Source organism: Sus scrofa, chromosome 18, assembly GCF_054392235.1.
Source record: "Sus scrofa isolate SSC_HxYL_T2T_F1_AM1 chromosome 18, Sscrofa_HxYL_maternal_Yorkshire_Landrace_v2.0, whole genome shotgun sequence".
Lineage (NCBI taxonomy): Eukaryota > Metazoa > Chordata > Mammalia > Artiodactyla > Suidae > Sus > Sus scrofa.
In genome coordinates this window covers 58013530-58036875 of record NC_139400.1, presented here as the reverse complement: position 1 = coordinate 58036875, position 23346 = coordinate 58013530, and the positions used below count along the sequence as shown (strand labels likewise).

Sequence of the window (23346 nt, the reverse complement as noted above, 5' to 3'; positions counted from 1 at the left end):
TCCCACAAAGATTTGCAACAAACCCTTTCTGCACAAGCAGGATAAGCATCATGACATTTAACAAAACTCAGAATATAAAGGCGAAGGTCCATACCTTTGGGTTAAGCTTCGTAAGATCATACCTCTTTTCTGAAAGGTTTAATACCTACAGAGGGGAAATCAGAAGCCATTAGACAAATCACTGTCCTCGGAAATCAAAGAGGAAACAATGCATCTCACACGCTGTTTGCCTTTGAGACACGGAGGATTATAAAACCTTGAAAGGGGGAGTTCCCATGGTGGCTCAGCGGTAGCAAACCCGACTAGTACCCATGAGGACGTGGGTTCGATTCCTGGCCTTGCTCAGTGGGTCAGGGATCCAGCACTGCCGTGAGCTGTGGTGCAGGTCACAGATGTGGCTTGGATCCCACGTTGCTGTGGCTGTGGTGTAGGCCAGCAGCTGTAACTCTGATTGTACCCTAATCTGGGAACCTCCATATGCCGTGGGTGCGGCCCTGAAGAAATAAAACAAAATATTGGAAGGGATAGATTATATAATTGCCATGGAATGAAAAAGAAACAAATGCACTCAAGTCAGCACACGTATCCCATGGGACTGGCCTCGGCCCCGAAAGCCTGGGCTTCCAGGAAGGACGCAGCACAGCGAGGGGCCCAGACCCACGTGCTGGCCGCCCCTCGAGGGAAGAACACGGGAGGGCCACTCTTTGGAGGCTGAGGACAGCGGAGACGAGGGGCTGCACGTGGGGTGGGGGCCCGCGGTTCCTCTACCCCAGAGCAAGCTCCCCCGCACCTCGGACCGTGGGCCCTGCGGGAACCCACCTACGTGGCCAAGGCCTGGGGCCGGACAAGACAGTCGCCCTGGCCGGTGGCACTGAACAGTCGTGGGTGGGGAGGGCAGCGGCCTGTCAGAGCCCCCCCATTCAGAGGTGGGGAGACACGTGCTCACCTCGGGGTTCTTAACGTGCACCTGGGTCTTCCTTCGGACTTTTCACAAACGTCCTTGTCCCAAGACAAGGTGGGAACGCACCCCCTCGCCATTTTGCAAGGGGAGGCTCTGGCCTGACGGGGCCCCGCCCGAGTGAGGGGAAGAACTGGCCCAGCCCCCAGCCCGGACCCCGGTCCCAGGCCCCCGAGGGCTCTGGGTGGACAGGAGGTGGGGTGGGGGACTGTGTGACCACCTCCTGGGCGGGACATCAGGAGGGGGAGACAGCTCCCGCCACGCCTGCGGCCCTGAGAGAGAGGACGGGGTGGGACCATCTCAGGGGCTGGACCCCAGCCTCCCGCCTGTCACCGGCCCTGCCGAGGGCTGGCGTCAGCGCTCCGCTCCGGCTCGGACCGCTCCGGGTGGGGGCTGCTGGAAGCCACCCAGAGGTCACCTCCCTCTGCTCTGCCTCTGGGGCCACCCGCCCGGCCACCGCCCAACAGTTTAGTCCTCTGAGCAGACCGATAAGGATGACAATGAGAGTCTTGTCGGTTTAGGGCAAAGATTAGTGGCCCTAAGGAGATAAAGAGGCCTCCCGGGGGCCGGCCCAGGGAGGCGCGAGGAGCCGTAACTGAACCAGAGATCACATCACAGGGGACGGAGCCGCGGCCGCACCGCCCGGCCGTGGGAACATGAAGGCCGCGTGGCGAAGGGGGGCACCGGGAAGCCTCGGGTGCGGGTCCCGCCCACAGCGTCTGACCAGGCGGATGCTGGCGTCCCGAGCGCCCACCCTCAGGCCTGGGCTGACGGCAGCAGGAGGGAGAGGACGGGGCCTCTGATGCCAGCAAGGCCAAGCCCGCCGGCGGGCAGGAGAGCGGTGCCCTCGGGGCACATGGGCCAGGAGCTTGGCTGGGGAGGCCCGGGCGCCCACAGCATAGCAGGCAGAGCAGGCGGGCCTCTCCCTGCGGCTCTGAGAGGCCCCGACACAGGGGCACCGCTGCTGAGCTGCAGCAAACTCGGGGTCTTCCCAGCTTTACCCACGCTCAGTGTCCCCAGCGTCCCCACGCTCAGTGTCCCCAGCGTCCCCGCGCTCAGTGTCCCCACTCACCAAGTAGTTGTCGCCGTGCTTGGACCGCAGCATGCGCGTCACCTCCTGCAGGCTGTGCAGGTACGACTCCTCGGCGCAGCCGGCGGGGAAGGACACGGCGATGATGCGCTCCGTGATGTAGGTGAGGTCCAGCTCGCGGCCGTCCTCCATGGCGGGGCGCGGCGCGGGGGGCCTGGAGGGGAGGCGGCTTTCAGCAAAGGGGCCGAGAACCGGGACGGAGGGCCAGGTCCACGGCCGGGCCTGCTTCCAGGCCTCTGGGGGTTTGCCGCGTCTGCAGCCTACGTTCTGCCCATCACAGGAGGGCACGTTTCCCTAACAGTTGCCACGGGGCACCGCAAGCCAGGAGCGGGGAATGAACAGAGAGGAGGGTGGTGGCAGGGCTCCCGGGCCTGGTGAGAAGCCCGCAGAGGGAGGGCCGGCGGGGGATGGGGGCGGGCAGGCGGGAGGTGGGCAGAGAGCCTGGACCTCGGACAGACGGAAGAGCTTTCCTGGCTCCAGGGGTCAGAAGGGCCTGAGGCAGCAGGGGAGGGAGCCCATTGGGTGGAATGGGAGAGTCTAGAGGTGACGAGCCCTGCCTGCAGGCGGCATCCTGGGGCAGGTGCACAGTGCACAGTGTCCTGCAGAGGGGACGAGCCAGGCCAGGAGGGATTCCAGCAGCAGCCGGGAGGCCTGAGAAGGGCTGTGAGGGGAGGACCCAGGGAGGCTGGCGGATGTGGGGAGAGCCGGGGGCGGTGAGCCAGGGGCAGTTCCTCCTTCTTGGCTCATCACGGCCTGTGCTGTGGGACCTGTCAAGCGCCCCTCCCAGGAGAGGCCCAGGGGCCAAGGGGGTGGCAGGGGTGGCAGGGGAAGGTCCCAGGGAGAGGTGACAGGGTCAACCCCAGAGCTGAGAGCCCACCGTGAAACCATGGAGGGCTGCAGGACAGTCGCAGGAAGGCAGTCCCAGTCCATCAAACCGCCCCCCTCCCCAGCTTGAGGGGTCTGTAGTTGTCTGTTTACTACCCCAGTTCGAATCTGACACTCGGCTACCCTCTTCCATCCATATCCTCTGCTACCTTCTCCAACACTTTGAAGGCTTTGAAGAAATCCCAGATATTACATGGGCTGTCATTTACAAGTATTTTTGCATTTATTTCTAAAAGATGAAGACATTTTTTAGAAATATCTACAATGCCATTATCACACCTACAACAAGCAATAATATCCTCAGCTATCCAATACCATAAATTATTTTTTTAAAACTGGGTTACTCAAATCTACACCATCACCAGGATTTTTTTTTTCTCTATTCTACTCACCAGACATGGATGTAAAACAGTTTTGATGACTTTAAAAAAAATCAAGTCACATTTTTTGACCCTGGTATTAAAAAAATAAAGAGCTTATTCCACTGCTAGAGTCAATTCTGCCCCCCCCCGTACATTTCACAATTAAATCACAGCTTCATTATTTGTTGAATGTTCCACAGTCAGTCAGGGTTTCTTCTTTTTTTCTTCTTTTTATGGCCACACCTGCAGCACATGGAAGTTCCCAGGATAGAGATCAAATTCAAGCCGCATCTGCAATCTACACAGCAGCTTGTGGCAACACCGGATCCTTAACCCACTGAGCGAGGCAAGGGCTCGAACCCGCACCTTCAGGGAGACTACCTCAGGTTCTAAACCCCCTGAACCACAGCGAGAACGCCACGACCAGGGTTCTGAATGCTGGGCGATCACATCCAGGAAAAGGGATAGAAACCTGCCATTCATCAACCTTGAGCATCTATTTGCAAAACTGAAAACAACACTAAGATTCCTACAGAGTAAAATGCCACCACGTCCGGGCTGCCTCTGGGACATGTGACCCCAGGCCAGAGGCACACGCCGTGACGGACACTCACCTGGACGGTCTGTCACGGCACGGAGAAGCGGGTGGTGAGGACACCTCCGGAGCCTGCCAACGACAAAACACAGGCCATTCGCAAGTCTCCCGTCCCGCCAGCCCGCACAGCACAAACCCCACGCAGAAGGAAGGACGACGGCCGCTCCGAGGTTTAATCGTAAAGGGTACGTCAGACCCTGGAACTACGGGCTCATCTCATCACCAGGGAGGGCCGCCAGCTTATCGGGTTATCTGGGCCCTAAGACTGCAGATCCCAGCCGACACGATTCCACGAAGCACCAGCAGGGTGACGGCAGCACGACAGCCCCCGGTCAGGGCCAGGGAAGCGGTCCCGACCCTTGCAAAGGCTTGTCCTTGCGCACGACAGGGGCTCGGTCAAGGCCGGCATCATTCCTGTCACTGGTGTCGGGAGTGACTTGAGAGAATCAGTTAATGACTTCAAGTAAACTCAGTTTTTTCTACTCTTTTTTTTTTTTTTTTTTTCCTTTTTGGCCGCATGGAGCTCCCAGGCCAGGGATCAGATCCAAGCAACAGCTGCAACCTACTCGGCAGCTTCGGCAACGCTGGATCCTTATCCCACAGTGCCAGGCCGGGGATGCAACCTGCGTCCTGGCGCTGCAGAGCCACCTGCAATCCCTTTGTGACACAGCGGGAACTCCTCTACTTTTTTTTTTTTTTTTTCAAAAAAGCTTATCCAACTGTGAAAAAAACTTGATTGTAATTGCTGTACAGTTTACACATGACGCTTTTGTGTGTGTGGCGTGTGTGTCTAGTGTATTGTGTGTAGTATGTGGCGTGTATGTGGAGTGTATGGTGTGTGGTGTGTATGGGGGGGGTGGCTGTGTGCACACCTGTGTTCCAGGTTGTGTTACCATCTGTACACTGCAGGAGGTGCACCCAGCAACTTTTGGAGAAGGACTCAGCCCCAGGTTTCAGAGGTGGGGAAGGCGAGGCTAAGAGAGCCGTGAGGTCTTGTCAGAGATGGCGGGGGGCGGGGGGACCAAGATGTCCCCATCACAGCATCCCCGTCACAGCTCTTCTTTTCCTGCTGCCTTCTGAGAGGTCCTCCCTGCCCACTGCACCTCCTGGATCCTGCCCCGATGTCCAGCCTGGGACACACTCTGGGTGGGCAGTACTGGGGACAGAGCCTCCCACCCCCGACCCCGACCCTGACCCTGGGGAACCCCTCTCGGACAGGATCTGACACCCCTCCCTCACCTGGTGTCCCACCTGGGCACCCGGCTCACCTTGGCGCCCAAGGTGTGAGATGGAGAGACAGAGAGCAAATACCAACATTGCTCTGGGGATTGAGAGACAGGCAGAGACATTCTCCTGAAGTCACGCAACGTACCCCCAAGCCAACCCCGACCCACAGAGGTCACCACCTCGGCCCCACCAGAGGCAGGACCTGGAAGGCACCCTCCTCTGTGCACAGACGTGAGCGCGCGCTCTGGGGATGCACGCGCGCTGGTCTCCCCGCCAGGACACCCTCCACTCTGCCCTCCTCGCAGAGGTGTCTGGGATCGACCTGGACACGAACCCCATCGGCGGCAGGAAGCCTGCCCAGCACAGGGTGGGGCCCTGGGGGCTGGACAAACCCAGGCCAGGCACAGCCCTGCAGCCCTGCAGCCCCAGAGAACCAAAACGGGCCTCCACGGCCCAAGCCCAGAGACCTGAGCATTCCCCACCCACCTAGAGTCCCTGCCCAGCGGCTAGAGGGGCCTGAGAGTGACCCCACCCTCACCATGGCCAGGTCACAGACCCTGACCACTGCCCACTGGGCCTCCAGCCTGCCGTTCCTCCCAAGGACCGCATCTCCCTCGGGACTCAGCCACCGGTCTCATGGTCAGAGGACCCTGCTGGTTTTAAGCGAAGCAGGTCCCCAGCGGGAGGCGCAGGCTGCTGTGGGCTGTCCGTCAATTCCAGCAGCATTGACCACTTTGTTTTAGACTGTGAGTGTGTAGAAGGAAGGCACACGACGTATCTGCAAAGCGGGACAGGTGTGTAATTTATAAACAAGCAAAAGCAACGTACTGCATTCTAGTCCACTCGGCCTAGACCCACCGTTCAACCCAAGTGGGTCTCGGCCCCGGGGGGGCAGGGATCAAAGCTGGAGATCCCTGCCGTCAACCATCGAGCAGCACAAACAGAGGCTTCTGTCTTCTGACATTTTCAAAACGCCTCTGCATTGTCACTAAGAAGCCGAAAACTCCCATCAGCAGGCTGTGCGCACATAACGATAACAAAGCCAAGCGGGAGGAGATAAAGCCCCGACGGGAGGGAAGCAAGAGGGCGTCCGGAGCCCAGCCACCTACTGATGTCCCCACGCTGACGTGACCCAGCCAGGCTGCCCACCTCTGCCCCCTCCCGCCCCCACCGCCTCGCCTCCACGCTGAGCTGCGAGGGGGCTCCCCTGTCATTCCTGACACACAGAAGCTGAGTTTCAAGGGGGCCACAGAGTCCCATCTTTCCCCACTCCCTCCTCTCCTGGCTTGGCTCAAGGGCTCAAAGAGAGCCGTGTTAGTTTTGCCCTGTAATTGTAACCAGCCGGAGCATCACGACTCTTCCTGCTCCAGAAGGCACAAGGCCAGCAGCTTCTGGGCCCAGGGAAGTGCCAGGAGGGCAGTACCCACCCTCCCCACAGCCCACAGCTTCACGGAGGGTCCTAGCCAGCCGGCCCCCAGCAAGTCCTCAGCTCCCACTCCTCTGCAGGAGCTAGATGATAAGGACTGAGATAGACGGTAAATAAAAGATTAAGAGGTGACACAGACACACAGGTGCAGCCAGAGGATGCGATAGATAATGCAGTCGCACACGTACGTGAAAGATGAGTAAACAAACGCATTCGTATCTACAAACAAACAATACAGTCAGAAGGTCAGGCCTGCCCTCCCCCCCAAGCCCATCATTTCTCTGTGTCCCCCCCCCACTTTAGACTGAGGTAACGCCCACGGACTTAGAACAATCAGACACCAGCCATAGAGTAAATTTGTGAATAAAACGGGAACTCTTTTTTTTTTTTTTTTTTAAGGGCCACACTCACTGCACATGGAAGTTCCCAGGCCAGGGGTCAAATCAGAGATGCAGCTGCCGGCCTACACCACAGCCACAGCCACGCCAGATCTGAGCCACATCTGTGATCTGCACCACAGCTCATGGCCACGCCGGATCCTTAACCCACTAAGCGAGGTCAGGAATCAAACCTGCATCCTCACGGAGACTAGGCGGGGTGGGTACCGCCAAGCCACAACGGGAACTCAAGAGGGAACTCTTTTTTTTTTTTTTGTCTTTTTTTTTTGCTATTTCTTGGGCCGCTCCCGCGGCATATGGAGGTTCCCAGGCTAGGGGTCCAATCGGAGCTGTAGCCACCGGCCTACACCAGAGCCACAGCAACGCGGGATCCGAGCCTCGTCTGCGACCTACACCACAGCTCACGGCAACACCGGATCGTTAACCCACTGAGCAAGGGCAGGGATCGAACCCGCAACCTCATGGTTCCTAGTCGGATTTGTTAACCACTGCGCCACGACGGGAACTCCAAGAGGGAACTCTTGAAGGCAGGCCCTTCATGCCTTCCAGCACTGCCTCCACCACCCCCACCCCACCCCCCCATCACCTAACTGGATGACAAAGGCTGGAAGCGCCACATACTGACAGTCCACCCCAGCCTGCCAGGACTGGACTGGACTGGCCACCACTCGGGAGAGGAACACACAGGGAGGGGCACAGCACCGCTTGGCGCGGGGGTGGGGCAGTGTGGGAGGTGGGCTGAGGGTCTCTGCAACTCCGGGGGCGCGTGGCCAGTGCCAAGGCCCTGAGGAGGGACTGTCTGCAGCCAGGGAACCAGCAGCCGGGATGGGGGGTGGGGAGGAGAGTGAGGGGGTAGGACCCCTAGGATGAAGAGGGGAGGCCCTCCGGCCAGTCCAGGGCCCCCGAGAGGCTGGAGAGAAAGCCTCCTGGACCCCGTTCCTCGCCGCCCTGCCCCTGCCCCCAGAGCAGGCAGCTGTGCCAGGGCCGCAGGGCCTGGGCTGCAGCTCACATGGAGGGCAGCAGCGTCCCACCGCCCCGTCCTGTAAGAGGGCACAGGTGACCAAGGTCAGGAAGCAGACCCACTCGTGGTCCGCCACCAGCTCCCAGCAGGACCCCAGGGAGCAGACGTGACTGTCCCACTTCATAGGCTGGGAGAGAAGCACTCAGCACCCGGACGTGTCTAGAATCACACAGCAAAGAGGCAGCAGCAACTTCTGACACCGACTCTGGACTCCTTCCCCCCACTCCAGCCCCCCACGCCCCCCCCACTTCCTGCCCTGCCTGTCCCTGAGTCAGACTGAAATCAGGGAAGTTAGAGGAGCTTTTCCCAGGGAAGTTGGTCTCACCCTCAGCCCAAGAAGAGAGAAACAGTGACTGAGGCACCACTTCTTTTTTTTTTTTCCCCCCTGTCTTTTTAGGGCCACACCCATGGCATATGGAAGTTCCATATGGGGTCAAATTAGAGCGGAAACCACCAGCCTACACCACGGCCACAGCAACACCAGATCTGAGCCTCGTCTGCAACCCACACCACAGCTCAGCGCAAGGCCGGATCCTTAACCCGCTGAGCGAAGCCAGGGATCAAACCTGAGTCCTCATGGATACTAGTCAGATTCTTTTTGGCTGAGGCGCCACTTCTAAGCCAGCTCCTGTGATTCGATGGACACGAAGTCCTGCAACAAGGAAAACTTCATTCTGGGGCTGTATGTGGAACGAAGCAGATGCTGTATCAGTGACAAGACCCGGATACCCTGGATAGAAGCCCCTGGGTGGCCCAGGAGGTCCTGCGCTGCCGCTGATGGAAAGGGGCCGGGCCCACGTCCACTGGAAGGGCCGACCTTGCAGAAACATGGTGCTGGTCAGGAAGGTGCCACATGCTCTGGCTCTGGGCATCTTGACCCAGAAGCAAAGAATTCACTACTCTTGGGGCTAAAAAGCCAAAGCCCCCCTTTTTCACTGCAGCACATCTCTTGCCTTAAGAAAGACAGAGAACCAACTCACTACAAGTTTAGGGAAGACGGTCCCTTGCTCACGAGAAACCCTGCACCCTGATCTTGCAGGAGTCTGAGGCCATCTCTCTCCTCCTGGACCCCAGGCCTCCAGATCCGTGCTGCCAACTCCTTGTCTCTTGCTGTTGTGCAAGAGGAAAACTGCCCGCCCGCCTTTCTGGGGAGCCTCTGGAGGCCGAGGGCTCCAGGTCACCTGCTCTCCGTGGACCCGTGCCAGCATCCCAGGATCGCACAGGCGCCTCCTGGTCTCCAAGACCAGCAGCTCCGTCCCCACCCGTCTCTGCCAGGCCCACCCTCCTTCGCCTGTACTCCCTTTGGCACGAGCTTATCACCGCCTGCGACTTCTAAAGGTGCTAAGAAAAAGAAGGAAAAAGACACAGCTGGAATGGGTGGTAAAGGTCAAACCTGTGAAAGGTCACCAGCGACGCCAGGGCTGCCGGAGCGGCCGCCTCTCCTTAAAGGCGCTGCTCATGGCCCAAAGCTCATCTGCTTGGACCACTAAGTGGTCCTGGGACCAGATGAAGCCCCTGGCCTCCCTGGGCATGAGTCCCTTGGCATAAAATGACAGTGTTGTATGCAACGCTCAGAAGGCCCGGCCCAGCCCTGGAGTCCCCAAGTGCACTGATCAGAAGCAGGGACGAGTGGGCACCCCATCAGGTAAAGAGTTAAGACGACCTACTTGGGCGCGGGGGACGCTCTTGTTCAATATCTTTGACATGATGGAAGCTCATTTATTCCGCTAATGGGATTACTTTTATATTTGCAATAGACACAGCAAGAGCACTTCTGCAGCCACGCAGCCACTTCTAAGAGAGAACCTCCATGACATTTGCATGCTGACACTAACTTCTTTATTTTTATTTTTGTTTTATTTTTAGGGCTGCAGCTGAGCCATATGGAAGGTCCCGAGTTGGGGTTCAATCAGAGCTGCAGCTGCCAGCCTCCGCCACAGCCACGGCAACATCAGATCTGAGCTGCACCCACGACCTACGCCACAGCGCACAGCCATGCAGGATTCTTAACCCAGTGAGAGAGGCCAGGGATCGAACCCGCATCCTCACGGACACTATGTCGGGGGCTTAACCCACTGAGCCACAATGGGAACTCCTGACACAAGCTTCTAAGGGAGAACAGGGCTCGGTGCATGAGTTGCCAAGACCACTGGCTGCTCTGCCCAGAGCACTTCTTGGTGACACTGGCCCAAGTATTGCTGAGCGAGAAATGCTTTGCCACTGATAACTGGGCCTGCCTGAGAGGCCAGACTGCTGGAAGGCAGGCTGAGGTTCAGACAGGAGCCACATCCTTCCAGATAACAGGGTGTAAGAAGGACAGCAGGTCTGCTGGGGGGGTGGCAGGGACCATGGGGTGAAAAGGCCACAAGCTTGCCTGGAGCCAAAGCCAAAGCCACCCCCCCGCCCCCCCCTCCGTCCACAGGAGGCGGTCCAATGCCCCCCAAGCGCACACCCAGCTCTAGGTCACACCCTGCAGGCCCCGCCGGGCTGAATAAACACACGCCCAGGGGCCCAGAGGCGCCCCTGTGCTTCCAGACCGTGGACGGTGGGGGCGGCGGGGCGGCCGGAGGATCTGCATTCCGGGGGCAACACCACCGCCCAGGAGATGCCGGACTCCCCAGGGCAGGAGGGGGTCCCAGCTCCCAGGCCCCCCGCTGACCTGAGGCTTGTGAGGCAAGTTCTTCAAATCCAGTGGGGATTCAGGTTTTTTGACCTTTGTCATTTTTTCACTGATTATCCGCACACATCAAATGTTTCTGCAGCCTCGTGAGGTCGTGACAAACTCAGAGGCGGTCCAAGTGTGAATTCCACCCCCTGGCAGCTGTAGCCTTGGGCCAGGGAGCTGAGGAGCCTCAGTGATCTCATCTCTCCAATGGGCTCAGCGATGCCACCCTGAAAGACTGTCCCCTGAACAGTGACAGACGCTGGGAGTCTGCCTGGCACTCGGGACAGACAGGTACCGCGCACGGCAGACCTCTGCTGAGCCTTTTCTGTAGGCGTCCCTGGCCAGGTGCGCAGTGTCCGGGACAGGCTACTGCTTGGCATCCAGCAGCTCAGGGTGGACCTGGGGCATCATGAACCCAGAAAGTGGAGTGCCCTGGGCAGGGGTGGCACAGAACTAGAGGACACAGGACTGCAAGAACCTTGAGGCTCATCTGCTCCAAGCCCCAAAGGGACCCATGAATCTGCTGCAGGTGGATTCAGCCTGGCCTCATCTGGAGCAGGGAGCTCACTCCCTCTGGGACAGCGCAGGCCACTTCTAGAAGGTCTGCCTTGGAGTTCCCACTGTGGCACAACGGGAGCAGCAGCCTCTTGGTAGCACTGGGTCTCGGGTTCAATCCCTGGCCCCCCACAGTGGGTTAGGGATCCGGCATTGCTGCAGGTGCAGCTTAGGTTGCAGCTGCGGCTCGGATCTGATACCTGGCCCAGGAACTCCACATGCCACAGGCTGGCCAAAAAAGAAAAATAAGTACATAAATAATTTTTTTAAAATAGAAAAAAATATAGAGTTCCTGTTGCGGCTCAGCGGGTCACGAACCCAGTTGGGGGGACTAGAATACATGACGATGCAGGTTCAAACCCTGGCCCTGCTCACTGGGTTAAGGATCTGGCATTGCTGTGAGCTGTGGTGTAGGTTGCAGACACTGCTCAAATCTAGCACTGCTGTGGCTGTGGCACAGGCTGGCACCTGCAGCTCCAATTCCACCCCTAACCTGGGAACTTCCATATGACACATACTCGGCCCAAAAAGAAAGGAGAAAATAAAATTAAAAAAAAAAAGACAAAAGATCTGCCTTCTCCTGAGCTGCCCTGTCCGTGCCCCCTGACAACAGCTCAGCCATCCTGGGTGTTACACAAAAAGCCTGGTGCTGTGGATTTTGCCCCTCAAGTACCTGAACGGCTCTCAAATTTCGCCAGGTTTTCATTTCCACAAGAATTCTGAGCTTGGGTTTCAGCCCCAAGACGGACATCGGCTGTAGGACTGATCCCTGATCCTGTCTTTGACCTGGTCAGCAGGACAGCAGAGACCTCGTGACAGGCAGGTGCTGGGAGCCACCCCGGAACCTCCCCGGCCCTCTCCAGGGTGCCACTGCCCGTCCCCGCCAGCCATCCAGGACCCAGGTTTGTCCCTCCAGAGTCTATGGGGCAGTTCAAGGATGAGCCCAGAGCCAGGACCACACCAAGCTGAGCCCCAAGCATCCTGCACCACCTGGAATCCAGGCCTCCGCCACCTTAACAGAACGCCACGTGTTCTCAGCGACCTTGAGCTCATACTTTTTCAAGGAAAAGGTGCAGTGAGTGCATCACAAGACAAACACCCTGATGTTATTCTGGATGCAAGAGCTGACATCATGGAAAAGACACCTTATGACTCTGAGGCCAAGAAGCTCTGCGCCTCCCATAATCATCCATGAGGGGCAGATCACTGGCTTCCTACAGGCTTCTAGAAGAAGTGGTGCTTAACGAACACAACTCAGGAATGACAGCAGCAATGCCCCATGGCCAAGGGCCCCGTGGCCACCTTCTGGGCTTCTCCCTGCAAGCCCTCCAGCCCCAGGTGGCTGTGACTGCAAACCTGCATGGGGACACCCAATGGACATACAGGCAGGGTTGGTCACCAGGCCCCGCTCTCCTTCAGATGAAGGCCTCTGAGAGTACAGGTAACAGAAGTCCGGACTCTCCCGCTGTGTGATCTTGGGGAGGCGTCTTGCCCTCTCTGTGCTTCATGCTCCTTTTTCATAAAATGGGCTACTATCTGCAGCAACTTTCTCTGCAAGGTCACTGTGGGGTGCACACAGCAAAGGCCTGTCACACGCCCAGAACAGGGGCCAGCCCAGAGTAAATGCATTATTAGCATCGACAGCAACATACTCTCATGTGTTTTCTGGGAAACCGTGAGACGGGGCAGGAGGAAAATGAGAATGGAAGAAGAAATGCCTCGCTGAGAATCACTCAGTGGGCAGTGCCCACACGTCAACAGGACAGAAGAGGCCACGGACGCGTCTCCATTAAGATCAGCAGTACCTGTCTTTCTCATGAGCGCGCGCTCACGTGCACACACAGTGGGTCCGGCACAGGCACAAATCAAGCCTGTGTTGGGAGGCTGATGCTAGTGGGGAGGTCCCATTGCCACCAGGTGAAGGGCTGGGACTTGCCCGGCTCAGGAGGCCCTGGGCGACACCACCCCGCCCCTGCCCACCCAGAACAGCCCACCTCGTGGACCTCCTCCCTCACTCTTCATTCTCACCCCGAAGCCGTCTGTCAGTTCTCCCAATCCAGTCACTCCCTCCTGCCCCAGGGCCTTTACACGTGCCCTGCGCAGCCTGGAATGCCCCCACCCCCTTACTCAAGCCCCACCTGGCGCGCGGGGCTCAGATGTCATCTCCCCAGCAGAGAGACCCCTTTGCGTGTTCCATCTAGCCTGGTCTTCTCCACAGCACTGACCTCAACTGCACAGGAACAACTAGTGTGTGAGTTCTTGTCTGAGCTGCACACCCCCCACCCCCAACCCATGACGACCCGGCAGAGGTGCGGGCGGCCCGCTTCCAGATGCGGCTCAGGGCTCAGCGCAGCTCAGCATATGCTGCTCACAGCGCGCGGCCAGACACGGAGGAAGGAAGGGACCGGGCACTGACTCGAGGATGGGGCGGGATGGCCTGGCCACTTTCAGACGCAGGGGGTTACGGACTGACATGGTAGGAATGAATATTGCGTTAGCTTCCTTTCTAGAACCCAAATAAATGTACCCCAATGATTTCAACAAACTTTTCATCTAAGAGAAGCACAGGAGAGGAGGAGTTAAGTCGACACCTTTACACGGTTGTGACATATGGAATCAATGAAACGGGGGGGGGGGGGTAACGTGGGAAGAAATTGCCCCTGCACAGCCACGGGCTGAAGCACCAACCCCAGAAACCCAGAGAAAGCAAGGCCCAGGTGTCCCCACGAAGCCGTAAAAGGGGCTCACTGGCTGGATGGGACCCACAGGCGGTGCCACCAGAAACCGGCTACAGTAACACACATTCTCTCCCATGGCTCCCCCACAACCACCCGGCCTCCGCGGAAGCTCTTCGAGACCTTCCCCCACCCCCCCAGCAGGAACCCAGGCGGTGGCGACAGTCCGCTCCAGAAGGGGCACACCCCGACCACCAGGCTCACCCCTCGCTCCTGGCGGTGCCAGGATCCCTGGGCTGGAGCAGGTGACGGCTGCGCTCCTGCTTCCCACGGCCCCTCACCCGCCTCCGGCTGTAGGACGAAGAGCAAATGAAGAAAGACCTTTAGCGGACGCCACACCAGGAACTTGGCAGGGCCTGAGAACACATCAGGGATGCCAGCTTCCCCAGAGCCGCCGGGCCTCTGCTCGCTCCAGCCGTGCTGACCAGTCCTGAAACTTGCCTTGTGAAAGGTCCCGTAAAAAGGAACAAAAGGGACCTTGTTGCATAACCGGAGCCAGATTCACAAGGAAGCACAGGGCCTGGTGGCAGCGCAAAGATGTCCCCGCCAGGCTGGGGACTGGGAGGGGGTTCCATGGAGGAGATGGGCTGAAACACTTCTGCCCACTGTGTTTTTGTTTCTCCAGGAAAAGGGAAGGAAAAATACATTTAAAACCTTTTTCAAGGGCAACAGTTTAGCCACATGCAGTTCAACCATGAAGGCGTTCGTTTGTTCTCTCATTCATTCCCTCACTCACCAGCCAACCCACTGGCGGGGTGCAGTGCACCCCCTTCGGAAGCCTCATGCCTGGGTCTGAGGCCCCAGCTGTCTGACCTCTGGAGAGTACCTCTTCGAGACTCAGTTTTCCCATCTGGAAAGTGGGGGTGCCGGGAGGATTAAATAAGGAAACCCGTGCCAAGCTAAGAACAGCCCCGGGCAGGTCACAGGTGCTAAGCAGGTATCAGCTCTGCATTTGAACGCCAGGCAGGGATTGGCCCCTGAAATACAACGCCCCCCGCAAAGGCCCACCCCAAAGTAACCAGCCAAGACCGCAGCACCATCCAGAGAAATCCAACTCAGGGAAGAAATTTTCCCCAAGTCCGACAGCCAGCGAGACCCTGTTCCCTTCCGGAATGAGAATACCAGCAACAATTTCAGATCAGGATGGCCCACTTTAAGAATTTCTGAAGACGGCCCACCTCAAGAATCTCTTCTGAACACAAGAGCAGCGATTACCATAAGCTCCTAGAGAAACCTCACAGCCTCTGAAGCCAGGAAGCTAAGGTAACATCATGTTGCCCCCAAGCTCAACTATCCGAAGCAAAGATTTGTTCACGCTGAGATCACGTCTGTGCTGCGTTGTCACCGAACACGCAGGTTCTGAGATGCATAAGCTGGTCTGAACCACGCAGAGGCGGAGGGAGGGAGGGAGGGGGCCCCGGGCAGGCTGTGGAGTCTAAGCTTTCACAGTCAAGTCTGAGGTCCCCAGAGGGGCCGGCCGGGCCGAGGTCCTCAGAAGCGCAGCCCCCAGCAAGCAGCGGCCGGGAGCCAGGGTCGGGCGCGGGCTTTCCATGGAACTTCCACCACCCAGTCCAGCAGAGCGAGGACAGAGGCAAACAGGAGAGGTGCCAGGGACAGGCCCAGGGCCAAGTGCACATGGAGGCCGCTACGGATCCCTCAGGAGCAGGACTTACTGTGCTGGGGAGGGGCGCGCGGCCAGCTTCTCCTTCCAGAAGCAGCCCCTGCTCCTGTCTCGCTCCCTCCCTGAAGTTCAGCAGGAGAGCAGTTTCGGGCTTGGGCACAGGCCTGGGCCAGGGCGGGGACATGGGGCTCCAGCCAAGGGCCGCCTGCCAGGGCCCAGCAGGACCTGGCGAGGGACCAGGAAGGACCGCGCTGAGCAGGGGCTGCATCCCCCTGGCCCAGCAGGCACCGAGCTGGCCCCTCGCCCCCCTAAGCTCCCTCAGGAAACCTCCTGTGTTCCCGAGAAGCCAGGAGTCCCTTAACCTCACAGGGGCCCGTCCACTGGCCTTCTGTCTTTTCTGATTAGCCTGAAACCAAGAAACAAACACCAGAACAGTCAAAGCACAGCACTGGACCCCAAAGAAGCTGGACCCAAAGAGCAGGGCACAAAGAAGGGCTACCTCCGTTAGCTCCTGCACTTTCATGCTCCTTGGGCTCTGAGTTGCCAGGAGGCCAAACAAAAAGGGAGGTGGTGGCTGGACACACGTCAGGCCATGGGGACAACCGCGGCTTTCCAGGCGACCCAAGCTGTCTGAGGCTGGATTCAATTCTCTCGCTGGACACCCTGGGCTACAAGAGGAAGGGCAGGCAGCACCGGACAGTCGAGGACCCGCCCAGGCCCAGAGCCTTGTCCCCCACTCCCTGCTGTCTACACTGGAGGCTGTTGGGTGGATTCCAGTATTAAGTGGTCAGTTACGTCCCTTAAGTTGGGAAGGCGATTCACCTGGGCTCATGTTACCACTATGTCTCACATGGGGATTCTTTTTATGTTTATCAGTTATTCAGTTATTTCGTAACGAGAATATTTCTTTGGATAGAGGACCACAGGGCAGGGCGGGGAGGCCCGGACCTCAAAACCCTGTACCCGGCTCGTGGGTGGGGAGGGGGCTACGGAAGGCGTCCTGTGGAGAAGAAGAGGCCCCCACACTCTCTAGAAGCTGAGGAGCTTCGGGCAGGTGTAAGCTCCCCGCAGAGAAGGGGCTTCAGCAGCTGGGACGTGAGCCGGCTCCGGGGGTCCTACAGGCCCTCGAACCAGGGCCCAGGCCCCCCACCAAGGACGGCCCCACTGAAACCCAGGATCCAGAGGAAAAAGCAGGCCCCCTTTCTGGGAACAGCTCTGAAAAGGTGTTCTTTCTTTATAGGTGAGGCTACTTCCCACATGTAAGATGCTTACAATGGGGGGGGGCGTCCATACAGGACGGTGAATGTGGAATTAAACACTGGATGACAAGGGGTCACATTCGAAAAAATCCAGACACATGCTGATCAAAATGGAAAGCGAGCCTTGGCTCTTGGGAAAAGCCACGTCGAAGTTTGGGTCCTGGGGCTTGCTGACGGGAATGAAAGTCTGTCTCGCCCTTCAAGAACCAAACAGATGATGTCACATCCAAACTGCCCTGCCGGTCCCCCAAATCTGTTCATGCCAGATGTACTGGCACTTCTGTCCCTGCAGAGTCTAAGGAAATATTGCGCAAACCAACATGTGAGCCTGACACGAAAGGGAGCTTGCTGTTGCTAAGAACGCGGGCGTCCGGGACTGGCACGGTCCTGGACATGGGGACCCAGCAGGGGTGCGGAAGACATAGGGCACATCCAGACGGCAGGGGCGGCCAGGTCCTCTCCTATGTCTCTTTACGCTTCTGTAACACGTGGAGGATGCCCAAACAGGGAATTTTAGAGGATTCACAGTGGGTGTACATTATGCAAAATCAGAACAGCGGAGTCCCTGCCCCTGGACCGAACTCAGAGAGAGGGCCACCCCTAAATCGCAGACAGAGGGCGACGGCTGTCTGTCTGATGCAATCAAACGCGAAAGCGAGTAACCTCAGGATTCCACAAGCTAACTGCCATGTCCATCCAAAAACCAGCTACCAATTCGGATCCTCTTCAGTGACAGGTGTGACAGAAAGCGAAAGCAAAGTGACGGCATGTGACAAGCACCCTCGTCACTGCTGCCGTTGTATGAACAGAAACAGTTAGAGCCACACACCCCACACTTACTGGAGCCCGGAGTCCATGCTGTGTCCTCCCTGGGCCACTTCTCAGGACCCGTAGGGAACCCACACCATCCCCACTTTACCAAAAGGGAGCTGAGGACCAGGCTTGGTCAGGTGAGGCCCCTGCCCAAAGTCACCCGGCCCGTGAGAGGCGGCGCTGGGACTCAAGCTCCAGGCTCTTACTCCTCTGCGTGGGCCGCCAACCCCCCACTCCCCTAGCAGTCCCAAAGCCAGGGCCAGTCCGCCCTCAGCCACAGAGGGGAAAGGTCCGCAGGAGAAATGCCCACCATAGGTTCACGGGGAGGCAGCGGACAAGGGGACTGGAGCTTGTACCCTCTGATGGGCAGGTCAGGGCAAAGGGAGTTCAAGGGGATAACTTGACCGTGGAGCAGTCCAAGGACCTCAAGTCAAGAGCTCATCGACTGTGGTTCACTCTTGCTACCCAAGGTCGTTGTGCTCTAAAGAGTCACCACGGAGTTCCTGCTGTGGCGCAGAGGTAATGAACCCGACTAGCATCCATGAGGACACGGGTTCCATCTCTGGCCTCGCTCAGTGGGTTAAGGATCTGGCGTTGCCGTGAGCTGCAGTGTAGGTTGAAGACATGGCTCAGATCCTGCCTGGCTATGGCTGGGGTGTAGGCCAGCAGCTGTAGCTCCAATTCAACTCCTAGCCTGGGAACTTCCATAGGCCGTGGGAACAGCCCTAAAAAGACAAAAAGAAAAAAAAAAAATCCACAAATAATGAGGATCAACTGTAATGTAACCTATTTAAATTTGTCGATAATTCAACCTTCGATTCACTGAAGATACACCTGGAAAACGTCCTAATTCTAATGTCCCCATATAAAAAATGTGTCACGTTAACATTATGAAAGAATCACAATCACAGTCTAATCCAATCATGTTTGTAAGCTGATGTGATGTCCTTTCTTTCTTTCTTTTTTTTTTTTTTTGTCTTTTTGCCATTTCTTGGGCCATTCCCACAGCATATGGAGGTTCCCAGGCCAGGGGTCTAAGCGGAGCTGTAGCCACCGGCCTACGCCAGAGCCACAGCAACGTGGGATCCGAGCCGAGTCTGCGACCTACACCACAGCTCACGGCAACGCCAGATCCTTAACCCACTGAGCAAGGCCAGGGACCGAACCCACCACTTCATGGTTCCTAGTCGGATTCGTTAACCGCTGCGCCACGACGGGAACTCCCTGATGTCCTTTCTTTATGCGGAGATGCCTCTGCTCCTTGAGAAGCCAAGCCCTGGAGTCCTCCTTCCTCCTCCGAAGGCAGAGGCTGAGAGGTCAACACTGCCATGCGTCCTTCTAAAGACCTGCACGTCCTCGGCCAGAACTCTGTCTCCACCTGAGGACTTGCGGTGCCAAGCACTGGGAAGCTGGGCACGTTCTCTAGACAGAGACGCAGAATACTCTGAAGAAGGCAGCTCTGTGTTCAACTACACAGACAAAAGGACCACAGCATCCTCTGCCCGGAAGGGCATCAGGAGGTGAGAGGTTGTTCCCAGGAGGAAGGACCACCGTGAGGCAGCCCAGCCCCCCGCCCCCAGAGGCAGCATCCACGTCCTGCTCCCACGGCCCCACCCTGGAAGGCACTTCTATCCAGACCAAGGCGTCCAAGCTTCCGCTGCAGCACAATCACCCGGAGACTTAAGAAAAGAGAGATCGGAGTTCCCGTCGTGGCGCAGTGGTTAACGAATCCGACTAGGAACCATGAGGTTGCGGGTTCGGTCCCTGCCCTTGCTCAGTGGGTTAATGATCCAGCGTTGCCGTGAGCTGTGGTGTAGGTTGCAGACGCGGCTCGGATCCCGCGTTGCTGTGGCTCTGGTGTAGGCCGGTGGCTACAGCTCCGATTCGACCCCTAGCCTGGGAACCTCCATATGCCGCGGGAGTGGCCCAAAGAAATGGCAAAAAGACAAGACAAAAAAAAAAAAAAAAGAAAAAGAAAAAGAAAAGAGAGATCCAACCAGGTCAGGAGTGGAACCACAGACTTTCTGTTTCTAAACATTGATGCCGTTGGTCTGAAATCACACTGGAGAGCCACCGAATGAACTCGTGGTGCGCTGCTTGGTTGGTACTGACACCTTGTTATTACATACGACGCTGGCCTTATTAAAGCATCTGACACTGTCACAGCCTTTACCTGAACATCCCCAAGGACCGGGAGCTCACTGCCTCATACACATCCAAGTCCATTTTGAACTATTAATTTCCCACAGCTCTTTATTACTGAGTCTAAACCTGCATTCACTCAACGCCTGTGCCTTGGTCATGAGCAAATCAAACTGAAGTCAATCTCCTTGGGGAAGGAGATGAATGATCTTCCCAAGGAGAAGAGGAAGAACGCACCTGGCTATCTGGAAAGGAACTGCATGCAGAATGATTATTTTCGAAAGGCTTTGTGAAGCCAACACTGCCATTTTAGAAAACAATGTCTCACTTCTGTACCGTGTGATGAATTCAGCAGGGTTTTTTGTTTTTTTGCTTTTTAGGGCCACACCTGCAGTATATGAACATTCCCAGGCTAAGTGGGAGTCGAATGGGAGCTACAGCTGCCAGCCTACACTACAGCCACAGCCACGCCAGATCCAAGCCTCGTCTGTGACCTACACCACAGCTCACGGCAACACCAGATCCCTGAGCCACTGAGAAAGGCCAGGGATCAAACCTGCCTCCTCATGGGCATACTAGTCAGATTCATTTCCACTGCATCACAACGGGAACTCCAGACTCAGCAGGTTTCCAGGGGAGCATTTCATCAAGCAGATGCACCATCTTCCCAGGTGTCAACTGGTGACTTTCAGGCCAGCCTTGGGCCATGAAGGTAAAGATAACAGTGCAGGACGGGGAGCTGGCAGTGAATCCCGACACATGGCGTGCAATTTGTAAGATGAAAAACAGCTACTGGCCCACCCTGAGCTTCAGTCACTGGGCCACCCTAAGCTCTGAGCCAAGAGTGCATTCTGCACAAAAGCCCTGGGGGTTGGAGACAAGGGGTCTGAGGCGACACCAGCTTCCACGAATCCCCAGACGGCATCTACACCCCCACCCCCACAGCCCCTTGTGGAACTATTGTAAAGGCAGCCCCTGCCGTCTCATCACTTCACCTATAAGTATTTCAGTATATGCATCTTTAGAAGAAGGGCTTAAACACAATTACAACAGGAGTTCCCGTCGTGGCACAGTGGAAACGAATCCACTAGAAACCATGAGGTTGCAGGTTGCAACCCTGGCCTTGCTCAGTGGGTCGCGGATCTGGTGTTGCCGTGAGCTGTGGTGTAGGTCACCGAAGCGGCTGGGATCTGGTGTTGCTGTGGCTGTGGTGCAGGCTCGCAGCTGCAGCTCCAATTGGACCCCTAGCCTGGGAACCTCCATATGCCACGGGCGCGGCCCTGAAAAGACAAAAGACAAAAAAAAAAAACCAAGAAGACACCAGCATCATTTAGCAATCATTCCTTAATGTCAACCAACTATGTCATCATATTCGTACACAAATACGTAGTCAATGTTCAAATGTCCCCGTCTTACAAGTTTGTTTTGGTGTCGGTTTTTGGTTTTCGGCTTTTTAAGGGCCGCACCTGCAGCATATGGAGGTTCCCGGGCTAGGGGTTGAATCAGCGCTGCAGCTGCCAGCCTCCACCACAGCCACAGCAACGCAGGACTCAAGCTGCATCTGCAACCTACACCACAGCTCACGGCAACACCATCTCCTTAACCCACTGATCGAGGCCAGGGATCGTCATGTCATCGTCATGGATACTAGTCGGGTTCTTAACCCACTGAGCCACAACGGGAACTCCTGGTTTGGTTTGGTTTTGTTTACAATCTGCTCCTTTGAATCAGGATCCACAGCAAGCCTTGCCGCGTTTATTGAGTCTGTTTCTTCAGTTCCTTCACAATCCAGGCTCCTCCTTTTCTGGCCATTTACTTGAAAACAACTGGAGTTCTTTTCACCCAGTAGAACTTCCCCATTCTGAATTTCGCTGACCTTTCTGGAATTATTTTTCAGATCACTCTGTATTTCCTGTAAGCTGCGGGGGCGGGGGCGGGGGTCCTGGGCTGGGTGTGATTCTGGTTGGATTTCTGGGAGGACTCGGCAGAGGCAGCCGGTCCCTTCACGTGTGGCCCACGTGACCCCCACCAGCTTCCTTCTGAGCCCAAGGAGGTCCCCAAAGGTCACAAGCTAGAGCCAGCTGTTCTGTTATTAATCGTCTGAAACGTGGCCTATTCTAACTCGACCACTTTCTCAACACATCCCAGCCGGAATTCCTCTCCAAAAAAAACACCTTTTTCTCTGCATCTATTTTTAACCCTGAGGTAAAGATCATACAAGGAAGAGGGTTAGATGCTTGATTGCTTCTCTTGACCAAATTTCACAAGCTGCTTCCCGAGCATCCCATCGCAGGGCAACGAACAAAAGTTTGTTGCTTTTTGAAATAAGTACTTTTCTTTTTTATTTTATTTTTTTTCTTTTTAAAAAAATCTTTATTATAGTTGGTTTACAATGTTCTAGAAGTTTCTGCTGTACAGCAAAGTGACCCAGTTCTACCTATACATTCTTTTTCTCATATTATCTTCTATCGTGTTCCATCCCATGAGATTGGCTAGAGTTCGCTGTGCTGTGCAGCAGGATCTCATTGCTTATCCATTCTATTTTTTTTTTTTTTTTTTTGTCTTTGTGTCTTTTCTAGGCCAGGGGTCGAATCAGAGCTGTAGCCACCGGCCTACGCCAGAGCCACAGCAACGCGGGATCCGAGCCGAGTCTGCAAACTACACCACAGCTCACGGCAACGCCGGATCCTTAACCCACTGGGTAAGGCCAGGGGTTGAACCCACAACCTCATGGTTCCTAGTCGGATTCGTTAACCACTGCGACACGACGGGAACTCCTGCTTATCCATTCTAAATGGAATCGTTTGCATCTACCACCCCAAGCTCCCCGTCCATCCCACTCCCTCCCGCTCCCCCTTGGCAACCACAAGTCCTTTCTCCAAGTCCAGGAGAGAGTTTGTTTGTTTTGGAGCTAGGTTCCTTGGTGCCACAATTTAGGTTCTACAAAGAAGTAACATCATATGGTATTTGTCTTTGTCTTTCTGACTTTAAGTACTTCTCAAAGTCTGTTGTATAAGTCAGAAAGTGATGTCCCCAAGCCACAAAGCTGATGGCTTTTATAACCCGGATCCAGGCCCACACCTGCACTCAGACACCCCAATTCTCGGCCCCTCGCCTGCTCACCAGACTCAGTTCCAGAGCCAGCTCCCCACCCCCATCCCCACTGCTCTCGGGCTCCCAGGAGAGGGTCTTGGGGCATAGGTCAAACATAGGGAGGAAGCTGACTGCACAACCCTGGGCTACAAATTGGCCATCAGGGTCACCCCACCCCACCCCACCCCACCCCGACCCCAGCTCCCTGGCAGAGACTTACATTCTGGGGAGGCGGCCGTCATGTGCTTTTTTTAACAAGTACTCCTCTCACAGGTAAGAATACACTCAAGTAATACAGGTGCCATGGCAACATCGGGCCTCTCCTTCGTCCCAATTCAGGGACGTGAAAAAAATAAGCAATCGAGTTTCCCCTTCAACAGCTACAGCTAATTCCACCACCGATCACACGGGACTCGGTCTCGGAGCGTCCCTCCCACATTTAAAACCTGGGATTGCAGTGGAATCAGCGCCAAACAAGAAAAGAAACAACACCTAACCGGA

The 23346-nt window shown here is 56.5% G+C and overlaps 1 protein-coding gene across 13 annotated transcripts in view; it reads right to left on the bottom strand.

The window, feature by feature from the left end:
* The window catches only part of TNS3 (tensin 3), a 232623-nt gene that overhangs the window by 121769 nt on the left and 87508 nt on the right, over nucleotides 1–23346 (bottom strand). For 8 of the 13 annotated variants that reach the window (XR_014834141.1, XM_021079356.2, XM_085005686.1 and 5 more), the window contains 3 exons: nucleotides 3910–3962; nucleotides 2031–2202; nucleotides 95–145 (listed from right to left, as the gene is read on the bottom strand). Coding sequence is in view for 12 of the 13 variants with exons in the window: in XM_021079352.2 (XP_020935011.2) it covers nucleotides 95–145; nucleotides 2031–2202; nucleotides 3910–3962 (276 nt within the window). In the remaining variant the exon portion in view is untranslated. Of the gene's footprint in view, nucleotides 1–94; nucleotides 146–2030; nucleotides 2203–3909; nucleotides 3963–14121; nucleotides 14326–15132; nucleotides 15492–15590; nucleotides 15700–16037; nucleotides 16199–23346 lie in introns of those variants that run through there. The other 5 variants (XM_021079355.2, XM_013985796.3, XM_085005682.1 and 2 more) reach the window with 5 other exon arrangements.